We start from the raw sequence: 14,162 nt of genomic DNA on the forward strand, positions 1-14,162 counted from the left end.
TCCCTTATTAATGAAGCCCAGCACCCTATCCTTCCTATCAACCTGTGTGGCGACTGAGCGATGTATGGATTTGGACCCCCCAAGGTCCCTCTGTTCATCCACACTCTTTAAGTAACCGTCCATTAACCTTGTACTCAGCCTTTTGGTTTGGCCTTCCAAAATGCATCACCTCACACCTAGCCAGATTGAAATCTGTCTGCCACTTTTACACCCAACTCTGTATCCTGTTTATATATCCTTTTGTAACTTTCGACAACCTCAACTCCATCCACAATTCCTCCAACCTTTGTATCATCCATCTGACCCATCCATCCTTCTGCCTCTTCATCCAAGTCATTTATAAAAATCACTAAGAGCAGAAGTCCCAGAATAGATCCTTGCAGAATTCCACTAGTCACTGACCTCTAGGAAGAGCACTTTACTTCCACTACTATTCTCTGCTTTCTACATACTAGCTAATTTTTTATCCACTCAGCCAAGTTTTCATGGATTCCAAGCCTCATGACTTTCTGAACAAGTCTCTTATGGGGGACCTTGTCAAATGCCTTACTAAAATCCATATAGACCACATCTACTGCCCTACCCTTTTCAGTTTCTTAACTTCCTCAAAAAAACTCAACAAGGCTCATTTGACTAGCTCCCCCCTTCAAAATATGGGCACTATAAAAATCTGTCCCAGCAGGGAAATTAGTGGAATTAAGGAAGTAGGACAAGGTGCAGGCAACTTGCTTTTTTTAATTTTCTTTTTAGTTTTTTTTTCCAAATTCCTTACCTTTGTTATTTAGTCAACCTAGTGGTTTTACCTAGGAATGTAGGTTTTATCCTAGGTGTCTGTACGGGTCGTGGATCCCATTAGTATTTGTATCTATAATTTATATAACTACATGTGTTGGGATTGGGGGGGGGGGGGGGGAGGAGATAAATATAGACTATGATATGAGTTTTGAAAGGGATTGTGTTGTTTAAATTTTTTGAATCTATGAAATTCAAAAATAAAATATTCAAAAAAAGATTCATGAGGCACGACCTTCCCTGCACAAAGCCATACTGACTATCCTTGAGTTGACAGGACTTCTCCAAATGCTCATAGATTCTATCCTCAAGAATCTTCTCCACTAGTTTACACATCACTGACGTAAGACTCACCGGTCTATAATTCCCAGGATTCTCCCTATTACCTTTTTTAAAACAAGGGGACAACAATTCTCCAATCCTCCTGCAGCCAAAGAAGCAAAGCATTCATTTAGGACTTCCCCAACCTTCTCTGCCTCCAGGCACATGTTGCCTCCCTTATCCTTTAGCGACCCTACCTTCATTCTTATCATCCTCCTGTTCACATGTGCACAGAATGCCTTGAGGGTGCTCCTTATCCTACATGCCAAGGCCTTCTCATTGGCCCCTTTGAGCTCCCCTAAACCCAAGTTATTTCATAAGCTGCTTCCAGGTTACCATATATTTCTCACGAGCCCTTCCTGCTTCTTATATCTAATGTATGTTTCCTTTCTCTTGATTAGCTGCCTAACCTGCTTTGTCATCACTATTCCCTTTTCCTTGTCCCAGTGGGACAAATCTATCTTGAACCCAGCACAAATGGTCCCTAAAGTTCCTCCACATTAGTTCTGTGCTTTCACCCTTGAACATCTGTTTCCAATTTACTCTCACTAGTTCCGGTCTCATCCCTTCATAATTAGCTCTTCCCTATTTAAACACTTTCCCATTTTGTCTGCTTTTATCCTTATCCATAGCTATGCTAAAGCTCAGGGAGTTGTGGTCATTCATATCAAAATGCTGCCCCCACCAAGAGGACCGCAACCTGACCAGGTTTATTCCCCGAACCAGATCCACTATGGCCTCTCCTCTAGTCGGCCAGTCCACATACTGTGTCAGGAACCCTTGAACACTCCTGACAAATTCAGCCCCATCTATTCCCCTTGCAGTCAGTAGGTGTCAGTCAATATTAGGAAGTTGAAATCACCTATGACTACAACCCAGTATTTCCTGCACCGTTCCAAAATCTGCCTGAATATCTGCTCCTTGGTGTCCCGAGGGCTATTTGAGAGCCTATAGATACTCCCATCTCATTGATTGCTCCCTTCCTGTTTTTGATTTCCATCCACACTGTCTCAGTCAACACTTCCTCTACAGCATCTTCCCTTTCTATAGCTGTGATACTATCCCTGACCAGCAATGCTATACTTCCCACCCCCCAAACCTTCTCTTTTGCCTTCCATCCTATTCTTTTTAAAATACATAAACCCAGGTACCTGCATCAGCCAATCCTGCCCTTCCTCCAGCCAAGTTTCAGTAATGGGCAATCGTAGTTACACATACTGATCCAACCCCTTTATTCCGAATACTCTTAGCATTGAAATAGACATATTTCAACCCCTCTAACTGGCTCCCTTTATGTTTTGTCCCCTGCCTGTACTTCCTCACAAATTCAGAACACATAGCATCATGCTTTTGACCTTCTGCCCTATTTTCTGCTCTCACATTCTGATTCCCATCCCCTTGCCAAACTAGTTTAAACCCTCCCCAACAACTCTAGCAAACCTGCCCAGATATTGGACCCCCTCCAATTCAGGTGCAGCCTATCCTTTTTACACAAGTTAGACCTTCCCCAGAAGAGATCCCAATGATCCAGAAATCTGAATCCTGCACCAACTCTTCAGCCACTCATTTATCTACCATAACTTTCTATTCCTATCCTCTCTAGTGTGTGGCACAGGCATCAATTCTGAGATTACCATCCTTGAGGTCCTGCTTTTTGATTTCTTTCCTAACTCCCTGTATTCCCTCTTCAGGGCTTTGTCACTACTTCTATTTATGTCATTGGTCCCCACATGAACCATGACATCTGACCTGCTCACTTTCCCCCTCCAGAATGCTGTGAACTCGATCATAGACATCCTTGACCCTGGCACCTGGGAGGCAACATATACCATCCAGGAGCCTCAATCTTGTTCACACAACCTTCTATCTGCTCGCCTAACCAACATGTCCCCAATCACCATACCTCTCTTCTCTCTTCCCCCCACACCCCACCCTGGAGCCAAGCGGCCAGCCTCTGCACCAGAGATGTAAGCATCATGACTTGTCCCTGGTAGATTCCCCCCCCCCCCCCCATATTCCAAAGCAATATACTTATTGTTGAGGGAAACAGCAACAATGGTGTTCTGCACTGTCTGCCTATTCCCCTTCCCTCTCCTGACAGTCACCCAACTACCTACCTCCTGATTTTTGGAGGTGACTGTTTCCCTGCAGCTCCTCTCTGTCACTACCTCTGCCTCCCAAATGATCCAGAGTTCATCCATCTGCAGCTGAATGCACCTCTTGCAGGTGTAGTCATCAGGGATAATTGTGCTGTCCTAGATTTCCCAGCTGCTGTCTTCATTAACTCTTCCTCGTTTAAATACAAAGACCTTACCTTACTGGAAACGGTCTCTTCTTGCTTCTAAGTCCCACTCCTAACCTGAGCTGCTCACATATTGGCTGCTCCACTTGAGCCACTCCCCCTTATCTTTATTACTCCTCCCACCAATAACTTCTGTTTAACCCTTAACTTGCCCCCTGCTTCCTTTTAAAATGCACTCACCTCAAACTGGTTCCTGACACTCACGGCTCTCCTGAATCCCTCACTCTTCTTCCAGAGACTGTCCCAAGATGTCTCTGACCGGAGTCCCTGCTCCGCTCCATTTTTAAATACACTCACCTCACCAGGATGTTGAATTAGAGGGTGTGAGCTGTTAATGAGAGGTGGACAAACTTTGGTTGTTTTCTCTGGGGTATTGGGGGCTGAGGCTGATGGGGGGGAAGGGGGTGGAGTGCTGAGAAAAGTTGTAAAATTATGAGAGACAATGATAGGGTGCAACCTTTCCCAAGTTAAAATGTCACATACATGCATTTAAAGTGGGGTGAGTGGGTGGTTAAAGGAGATGTGCAGGGCAAGTTTTTTTTAAACACACAATGGTAGGTGCCAGTTAACCAGGAGTAATGAGGGAAACAGATACAGTAGTATTTAAAAGGGTTCTAGATAAATGCAGAGAATAGAGGTCTATGGATCATGTGCAAGTAACAGGCTTTGAGTTTAACTTGGGCATCAATGCTGATCTACGGCTATTAATAGGATAAGTCGGGGCAACTGTGCTCACCGGCAGATGCTGAAAAGGCAAGATGGTACCGATTCCATGTTTTGACAAAAGACATAGGGGACAATAATGACCCTCTGTAAAATATTGGCCAGGCTGCAGCTACAGGATTATTAATTTGTAGAAATATAATCTCTGTAGTGGCTACATAGTTGAATGGTTAGTGAAATAAAACATTTGACTGAAATGTCTTTATGAAAAATGAAAAAATAAAGATTAATGAACTAGGAGATGCAGTTTCTTTTTGCTAAAAGACCACTTCTGTTGCCACAGCAATTAATGATTCTGCTTTGGTTGTGTTACCTTTGAAGAGATCAGTACTGAAGTAATGCTTCAAACACAGTAAAATCCCCATTTTCCAGCCCTATGGGGATCGCAGATGCCGGAAATGTGAATTTTCTATTGAGATTCACTCTTCCAATCCCTAACTAATGCACCTGGATTAAGTATACACCAGTTAAAAGGCAAAGGACAATGCGAAATTTAAAGTAATTTGGAAATAAAAGTATTGTAGTCTTTAATTATGTAAAGTTCACTTTAATCAAGTAATTCCCATAACTTATAAAATTTAAATTCTAACCCCAGTCACTGGTGCTGTGTTGCACCAGCCGCTAGACTAACCATCATAATAACCTACATAGCCCCACCCCCCCCCCCCCCCCCAAAGTTTACAGATAAAGCCTTACTAATATACCCAATACTAATAAAGATGTTATCTTACTAGGCAGGGATAAAGAGCAGTGTCCCGGTCAGGCCCTTGGCACACCTTCCTTTAAATTCAAGCCTATTCACAACCTCAGTAACAGCTAGCCACTACACTAACCTTGCCCCTCCCCTTTTCCATGTTTACAGATAAAGCCTCAATAATGTACTTAATGATATACAAATAAATATAGAACCCTACCATGTAGGGATAGGGAGACACTTTGGGAGAGTTGCTCCAACAGCATCAGCCGGCTCTTCATTGTGGGCAAAACCATTTTATTCAAGCACAGTTTGATGCGGAATGCTGTGGGCTGGGCGCCACAGAGCGCTCCACGGGATGATTGTTTGCTGATGAAGAATTGTGTCTTGCTTCGGAGAACATTTATTTTTACAATTTTAAACTTTTATTAAAACGTTCTTATTCATTCATTCATTTTATTTATTTATTTGCCGGTTGTTTGGGTTTTCAGTTGATTGCCAGATAATTGAGATTTTACTGTATATGTGTAGAAAAGGGAAGAAAATAAGTGTTTCAATAGAAAGTTTCAGGAAAAGTTTAATGAATTCAATAGCAGTCTTACTCACATGTTTCTTATGTAACTAAAAATGTTCTTCCAGGATTTCAAACAGTTTGAACCAAATGACTTCTACCTAAAAAACACTACGTGGGATGATGTCTCACTTTGGGACCCTTCTTCTACAAAGCTACAGGTTGGTTTCAACTCTTAAATCAATACAATTCTAAGACCAAGAACTTATCAGAAGGAGCTTGCTTGCAGTTGTAATATAATGAACTCATTCTCTTGGTTCTAAATATTTTGACTAATGATCTGATAATGAGTAATTTGTAGTTTGGCATATCCACTGTGGTGGCAGATCAAACCTGTGCTGGTTTGTGCATTCTACATAATTTTAAAAAAAAATCAATGGAAGTATGTAGATTTGTATCATGGGGAATCAAAGAGTAGATTAAAAGATGGAATGAAAATGCTATTCCCCCCCCCCCCCCCAAACAATTCAATTTATAAAATGTGCAATACACTACCAAGTGAGTTTTGCCCTTAGTTTATCTAGAGATATGGTGTCAGTTTTCATGCAATGAATTACCATAGCCATTTAGATCATTACAAAACGTTAGTTGACCAAAAAGTAAATATTTTGTATTGAAAATCACTAGGTTGGTGCAGACAATAGTTGAAACTCTAATTGCAGAATGTAACATTTATAAAGGAATATTGTTCTCTCGTGTACGACTTGTAGTTAAATGCAGTTGAGAACATTTGTCCCACTGGAGAATTGTTGCAACTTGTAACTATGAAAGTAGAATTTTAGTGGGTGCTGTGTTCCTCATTTAGAGCAGTCTTAAAATAGAAAATTATTTTAAATAAATGATTGTCCGGTATTCTACAGATTCCTCTGTCGAATTATAATTGAAGTAAAATGAGTTTGTTTTACGTTGCAATGTCAATTGAACAATCGCTCTGTGTTACATTTTCAGGATTATCGTACAAAACCATTTTGCTGCAGCGCTTGTCCTTTTGCATCCAAATTTTTTTCTGCCTACAAAAGCCACTTCAGAAATGTTCATAGTGAAGATTTTGAAAACAAAATCCTGATTAATTGCCCTTATTGCCCATACAATGCTGACAGAAAGACCCTGGAGACACATATCAAGATCTTTCATGTTCCTCTCTGGAAAGTACCGAGTGGTGGCAAAAATGCACACCATGAAAAGTCAAAGCAGGATGGCAAACTGAAACATGCTGATAGTGTGGAACAAGCAGTCTATTATTGCAAGAAGTGTACTTACCGAGATCCACTTTATGATGTTGTCAGGAAGCATATTTACAGGGAACATTTTCAGCATGTGGCAGCCCCTTATGTGGCAAGAACAGGAGACAAATCAGTAAACGGAACATTTTCTGCTACTAATGGAAGAGAGGATGGGACTGTACATTGTAAACGTTGTCTCTTTATACCTAAAACTTATGAAGCCTTGGTACAGCATGTTATTGAAGATCACGAACGTATAGGATACCAAGTAACAGCAATGATAGGGCATACTAATGTGGTTGTTCCAAGATCAAAACCCTTGATGTTGATAGCACCAAAGCCACATGACAAGTCTTTAGCTGCTGGAAATTATCAGAGTGTGAAAGCTTCAATGCAGCAGAATATGAATCGTATATCCATGTCCAAAAACACCCAGAATTCTGCAGTCAATCTTATGTCAAGTAGTGGCCGCCTGCCACCAAAATATGCTGTTTCATCAATGGCGCATAACTATTCTCTGAGTCAACAAATGAGGCTTCCGTTGCCAGGTGGGTTACCAGTTTCTCTTCAGCGATCACAAACTGTAAAGCAATTAATCTCTGGTGGTAATGGAAGGCAGTATGGAGTTGGTGCTGGTGAACAGAGGCGACCATCTCAGATGCAATATAATGTTCAATCAGGAAGCTTGACCGGTAACAGTGGATCCAGTCAATTATCAATGAAACAGTCGCAGTACAGTATTTCTCAAGCACAAAGGATGCAAGGCTTGTCTAGTTCAGCGGTAAAGTCGTTAGGTTCCTCAACAGGCCTTGCTAATTCTACCCCCCAGAGCCCTGCATTGGTTGGGTCTGCTGCTCAGAAGTGGAAGATTTGTACAATGTGTAATGAGCTTTTCCCAGAAAGTGTGTACAGCATACACTTTGAAAAAGAGCATAAAGCTGAAAAGATCCAGGCTGTAGCTAATTACATCCAGAAGATCAACAGTTTCACAAGCAAATGTCTCTATTGTAACCGTTACTTACCCAGTGAAACGCTGCTTAACCACATGCTCATACATGGATTCTCATGTCCATACTGCCGTTCCACTTTCAGTGATGTTGAAAAGATGGCTGAACATGCAAGAATCCTTCATATTGATGAAGAAGTGGGACCCAAGACTGAATCAACATTGACTTTTGATTTGTCGACACAGAAAGGTAGAAGCAGTAATATACAACTCCATGTTACGACTTACAGCACCTCTGAGGGTGCCTCAGTTGAGAATACAAATTACCGTCCCCAGAATCAGAACATGGCATTTCGCAAGCCCGAAGGGCAGATGCAGCAACCAAAACCACAGGTCAAATCTAAAATAAAGCCAGATTTGAACTCTATACCTCAAACCCAAATACCCTATAAAAATGACGTTGGCAAAACCCTTTGCCCATTGTGCTTCTCTATTTTGAAGGGCCCAATATCTGATGCTCTGGCACACCATTTGAGAGAACGGCATCAGGTGATACAAACAATTCATCCAGTGGAAAAAAAGCTTACCTATAAATGCATTCACTGTTTGGGGGTCTACACGAGTAATATGACGGCCTCTACCATCACATTGCATCTGGTGCACTGTAGAGGTGTTGGAAAAACACAGAATGGTCAGGATCGAAGCCTTGCTCATACCAAGGTAGCTCATTCACCAAGTGTGATACCTATGAAACGAGAATATGAGTGTGATTATGGGGACTTCGCTTTAATGAAAAAAAGAAAATTGGATGGTGAGGAAGCGGTTCAGAGCTTTACTATGGGAGAGGATAAACCTGATGAGCCTGTAGTATTAGCTATTGATCCCAAAGGGTATGAGGATGAGTCTTATGAGGCCAGAAAAATGTTCCTTACAAACTATTTTAACAAGCAACCTTACCCAAGCAGAAGGGAAATCGAAAAATTGGCAGCTGGTTTATGGTTATGGAAGTCTGATATTGCCTCTCACTTTAGCAATAAGAGGAAGAAGTGTGTTCGAGACTGTGAGAGGTACAGGCCTAAGGTATTGCTTGGATTTAACATGATGGAAATGCGAAAAGTAAAGCACAATATGGACTTTGGGCCTACATGGAATATGCTAAATAACAAAGAAATGGATGGCAAAGAACCTGTTACTTTAAAACCAAACCTGGAAAAGGTAAATCAGAAACATGAGAAAGAGAGAAGAGATTTAAGTATGGGATCAGAAAAATTGGAGGGAACTGTTTTGGACTTGAGCTCTCAAATGGAGGAAAATTCAAATCCAAACTTGGGAAAGGGGAAAGAGCAAGCTGCGAGCCAGTGTTCAGAAAGTACGGAGGGAAGTGCTTTAGACTTGAGCACTCAGATGGAAGAAAGGCCTTCAAATGCCAGCTCTGCAACGGTGGAAGGCATGCCACTAGATTTGAGTGCTCAGATGGTAGAGGAAAGTCCTTCAGTCAAGAGCACTGAGATGGTAGAAGAAAGTCCTTCAAATGTGAGCTCTGAGATGGTGACAGAAAGTCCTTCAAATGTAAGTTCTGATATGGTGGAGGGAAATGCTTTAGATTTGAGTTCCCAGATGCCGGAGAAAAGCCCTTCCAGCATGAGCGCTGAGATGGTAGAGGAAAGCCCATCTAATATGAGCGCTGAGATGGTGGAAGCAAGTCCTTCAAATACAAGTCCTGATAATATGGAAGAAAATGCTACAAATACTTGTGCTGGTGAAGATTTGTCATCAAGTGAAATGAGTGGTTTGCAGAGTAGGGAAGAAACTTCTGAAATGGTTCCTGAAGAGTTAAATAATGAATTGCAAAAGCCTGCATGTGCAGAAACCGTGTCATTAAAGGATGATGTTTCAAATATGGATGAAGAGCAGTATCCGGAGCCCTCTTCAGAATCAAAAGATAAAGAATCAGAAAGTGAAGATTCAGAAGAACTTTCTGAATGCAAAGATGCTGGCTCTCCAGCTGAGGATGGATTGGTATCTCCACAAGCATCTGACCAGGAAGATGTTTCATCTGAGCTGAAGCAAGAGTTTTGGATCAAACGACCATGGACAGATGATGTATCTCAAAGTGAAGAGGAGGAGGAGGAGGAGGAGGAGGAGGAACCTGCTCGGACCTCTGAAACAAAAGCTGCTTTGGAAAATGATGAGCAAAATTGGGGAGAGGGGCCAGGTGAATGGAGTGGAGCACCTTTCCAAAATGAAGGAGAAAAGTGGGCTAAAGAAAGGCCTGAATGGAAGAATGTTTCGCCAGAAAATGAGGAAAGTTTGTCGAATCCATTGCTAGAATGGCAAGGTAACACGGCAGACAGTGAAGGTGAGGAGCTTGATCAGCTCCTCGATCAGTCAAATGATGGTCTCTCTGATAATGTGGCAGAATCTGTTTGTGGCTCTTCATCAGGCGTTGGACTAAGTAGTCAACCAGCATAAAGGCTGACTTGCTTTGGAGTCTCTTGCTGTGAAATGTGTGCGGTATCCTAAAATGAAAGCCAGTGTATAAAATTTGAAGGACTATTCAAAGGTACAGAATTACAGATGGAGGTTGGGAGGGGCAGTAAAATGCAACCAGTTTTGTTGCATTTTACCCTCTGGTTGCTTTACAGTTGTACAAAAGTGGCATTGTAATTTACTTTCTAAATGTTTTCTCATTTACCTATGGTAGTGAAAGGCCAACATGTACTTACTGGTTAACAGTGTACTGTACTATAGATTTCAATAAGACCTTTAAGTTTGTTATATTCATTTACTCAGTCTGCGTAGCTGGAATGTATATTTCTACAGTTTTAGGGCCATTCTAAGTGAAGCTTATCGTATAGGTCTTGTGTACTTGTTCTAGATTTACTGTATGATTCACCTTTTTTTAGTGACGCCCCCTGCTGTTAAATAAATGCAGCATTTAGTTCACTTGGTAACTGCTTGAAGGAGGTGGTGCTGTAGTGTCTGTCAACATTATTAGGAAACTAGTTTTTATTGCACATATCCTTATACAACTTTGGTAGCATTTGGCCAGTAGCTTACTGAACATAATAACTGGCCTTACTGTAATATGGCAAATTGCTGTTTAATGTATCCTTTGCTCCAATATTGATGGTTACTGGCATTTCAAATGTTAATGCATTTTTAAACTCTCCCTTCAACCCAAATTCCTTACAGAACTAGGATTGAAATTGATTATGCTGATTTCACTCATTTGTGTTTTGGATCAGCGCACATGGTGAAGTGGGTAAAACACGGCACGTATTTAGTAATGCCTAGTTTTGCCTATTTCAAGGTTATATGTTAGGGATAAACGCCATTATGGTGTTTGTATACATTGTATCATCTATGTAATAGTGTCTGTGTAGTAAATTTCATTTTTGTGATCTTTATTTTCCTTTGTACTTTTCATTTACACTTCTGGAAAATAAAATGCTTTATTGTACTTTATTGTGTATGATATTTACATGCATTTACATGTACTTGAAAGAGTGGACAGTTCAATAAAATACAGTCCCCTATATTGGTTTCATAAAGATCCATTTAATTGAAATTTTTTTAGCTGTAATCCTTAAATACGGGCTGTTTTCATAAGTTTTCTAGATTAATATATTGGATATATTTTGTAACATTTCGTCCATTTTAAAACAAGCTATTAGCCAGAAATGGCTGGTTACATTTGATTTTGGTTGGGCCAAAACTTGAAGAACTGCTGCATTCCTATTTATGTTTTATGAATTCAATGTATACATTTGGTGTACTTGCTGTGAGAGCTTTAATTGGTTATAATGTTTCTTCATGACTAATTAGATATTAATTCAGTGGCTGCATATTCTGTAAAATTGAATACCATGCAGCCTAGCATGGATAAATCTTGAAGATAGACTTTGATTCATCTGATTGAGTCTTGCACTTTTTTCAAGTCTACCAAGATATTGACTGGCATATTTGTTCATTTATTGAGATTATAAAAACAATTTACATTCAAATAACTCTTTAGATTTAGCAGATACCTAGTTCTGTACATAAACAAACATGCTTGTTTATGAACTTGCTGGGGAAACATTTGATTGATAATATTGAAACCATTCAGTTTTTAAATGTACAATGGTGTATTTCAATTGACGGGGGAATAAATAACCTTTTTGGGGAAAATATTCCTGATAAAGATGTAAGTTGCTGGCAGATTAGCCATTTATTGCTCATACCTAAGTGCCCTTGAACTGAATGGCTTGCTGGGCCAATGGCATAACTATTGGTCTGGCTTTCAACTTTGGCCAAACTGGCAAGGACAGCGGATTTTGTTTACCTAAAAAGGTTTAATTTCAATCTTGTCAGAAGTAATTTTTTAAAAAAGATTCATATAATTAGTGCATTTTAAATTGCCAGATCATTAGTGAAGGCTTGAGAATTAAATTTTTGCAAAAGAAATGTAATGTTGCACCTCGTGTATATGTTGGCTGTAGGGAACAACTTTACAAAATTGATTCTAACAGTAACTACTAATACAGGAATTGCTCTGTTTAACATTTTGATTAAGAAACTTTGATAAAGAACGGGTAATGTCTAGTGATTTTAATACATTAATGGAATAGAAGTTGCTTTATTTTGCGTGCATTTTAAATTCAAAATGTGGCTACGGTTCCAGGCTTAACTGGTTAAATGTTACACATAAATTGGTCTAATTCTCTCACTTGATGACATGAATTTCAAGTGTTTTATCAATTGAGGCATAATATGTGTGATGTACAGTATCTAATTTGAAAATACTTAATGGTGTTTTTTTGCATGTTTTATCCAATACATCTGTAAACTGTCTCATCCTGAGCAAATGCAACTTGGACACTTTTGGGGAATAGTTTGTGTGAAACCTAAATAATAACATTTCAACTACAATTTGCTAATCCTTTGTCCACTGACTCAAAGTTCTACATGTAGCATGGTTCCTGTTCCACAGACCTGAGGAGATGAATGACGTTAGAAGCTAAGCAGTGTGCAGCATGCCCTTGCATCTTGGAAGGGAGTTTGGAGATTATTCTAGAAGTCCACTGTAGAACTAGCTGCAGTATGAATCAAAGAAAATCAGGAGCTATACCTCGGCTTTGGTTTTAATTCCAACACGTTTTGAAATACAAAGAATATATTTGTTGCTATACATTCAAAGTTTTTGATAGAGGAAGATATACTAGAATTAAATATAAAATATAACCATTTTAGGAGCTGCCTTGAAGGATTGCAAATAGTTGCACTCAGCACAATCAATTTATCTAGAGCCATATCTTGTTTTTGTGCTTGATTCTTGCACTTCCTCAAAACTACCAAAAATAAAAAAGGAATCTATCTTTGGTATAATTGATAATTAAAGTCCCTCAGTCCTTTGTGCTGGTTTTGTCAATTGTAGACAAATTGTACTGAGTCCCATCAAGTTATCTTCCATATTCTTTAACCCCAAAAATGCCTCCCTTAATCAACACAGCCCAAGCAGTTAACTGGTCATTCTCCTATTGTGTATAATTACTTTGAGGAGTAGGTGTGTTTGGATCCCACCCTTGACTCCATTTCCTCATTCTTCATCTGATGAGCCTCCACACCTCTGAGGAGATGAATTCCAAAGATTCACCAAGCTTTGAGTGAATTTTTATTCCACTCTCACTCATGCTGAGATTTGGTACTGATTTCTAAAAACTGGAAAACATTCCAGAACATCAGCCCCAATTTCTTTAACACTTAATTATAAGGATTGTTCCTTCACAACTAGGATTTGGGTACTCCATTTGTTCAGACAAAATATTAACTTAATTGCAAAATTATCTGCTATTGCTAGAATGGGGAGTTTTCCCCACTTTGAAAAATAAAGACATGACACTGTATTCATTTGGTTGTCCTTTGCATCTTTAACTGCTAGATATTGAGTACAAGTGCTTCCATAATATTTTATGTATCTGATCGAGCTTCACTTGAAGAACTCCTTGGAAGCAATAGGAGTCTGATAAATTTGTAAGTATCAGCTCCAGATTTCAAAGTTCCATGGTGTGCTTGTGTGGGCAGCAGAATGGTCTCTGCATTTTGAAGATAAATCCATTGCATATCCAAAATTTGCAAAGTGGAAGGTATTTACCTTGGAAACCTCTATGATTCTGTTGTCTCAAACTTTCAGCAAAAGAATGAATAATGTAGTACACCTTTAGCCTTTGACGTTGTGCCGACCCATATATTCCTAACTTTAAAAGTACTAAAACACCCTCCCCCAATAGCCCACTATTTTTCTTTCATCCATGTGTCTTAAGAATCCCTTAAATGGCTCCACCACCATCCCGATGTCTTACCCTAAACCTCCCTCAACTTTGTACATTTCCTCTGGTGTTTGCTGATTCTGCCCTAGGAAACAGGTGCTGGCTGTCCACCCTATCTGTGCCTCTCATAATCTATCAGCCTCATAAGACTAATCCAGGCAACATCCTGGTAAATCTTCCATAGAAATTATCAGAACTAGCCCTTGTGTGTGCTGCAGTCAAAATCCTATTGCATTAATTAAGCCTGGTACTTGTCTGTCATTTGATTTCAATGGCTGT

At 39.9% G+C, this 14,162-nt stretch overlaps 1 protein-coding gene across 24 annotated transcripts in view; it reads left to right on the forward strand.

The window, feature by feature from the left end:
• The window catches only part of adnpb (activity-dependent neuroprotector homeobox b), a 52,863-nt gene extending 41,828 nt beyond the window's left edge, over window positions 1-11,035 (forward strand). For all 24 annotated transcript variants that reach the window (XM_069883615.1, XM_069883612.1, XM_069883611.1 and 21 more), the window contains 2 exons: window positions 5,472-5,564; window positions 6,352-11,035. In XM_069883615.1, coding sequence (XP_069739716.1) covers window positions 5,472-5,564; window positions 6,352-10,044 — 3,786 coding nt within the window. In that variant the 3' untranslated portion in view covers window positions 10,045-11,035. The remainder of the gene's footprint in view (window positions 1-5,471; window positions 5,565-6,351) is intronic.
• The last annotated feature ends 3,127 nt before the right edge of the window (window positions 11,036-14,162 follow it).

This window comes from Narcine bancroftii, chromosome 6, assembly GCF_036971445.1.
Source record: "Narcine bancroftii isolate sNarBan1 chromosome 6, sNarBan1.hap1, whole genome shotgun sequence".
Lineage (NCBI taxonomy): Eukaryota > Metazoa > Chordata > Chondrichthyes > Torpediniformes > Narcinidae > Narcine > Narcine bancroftii.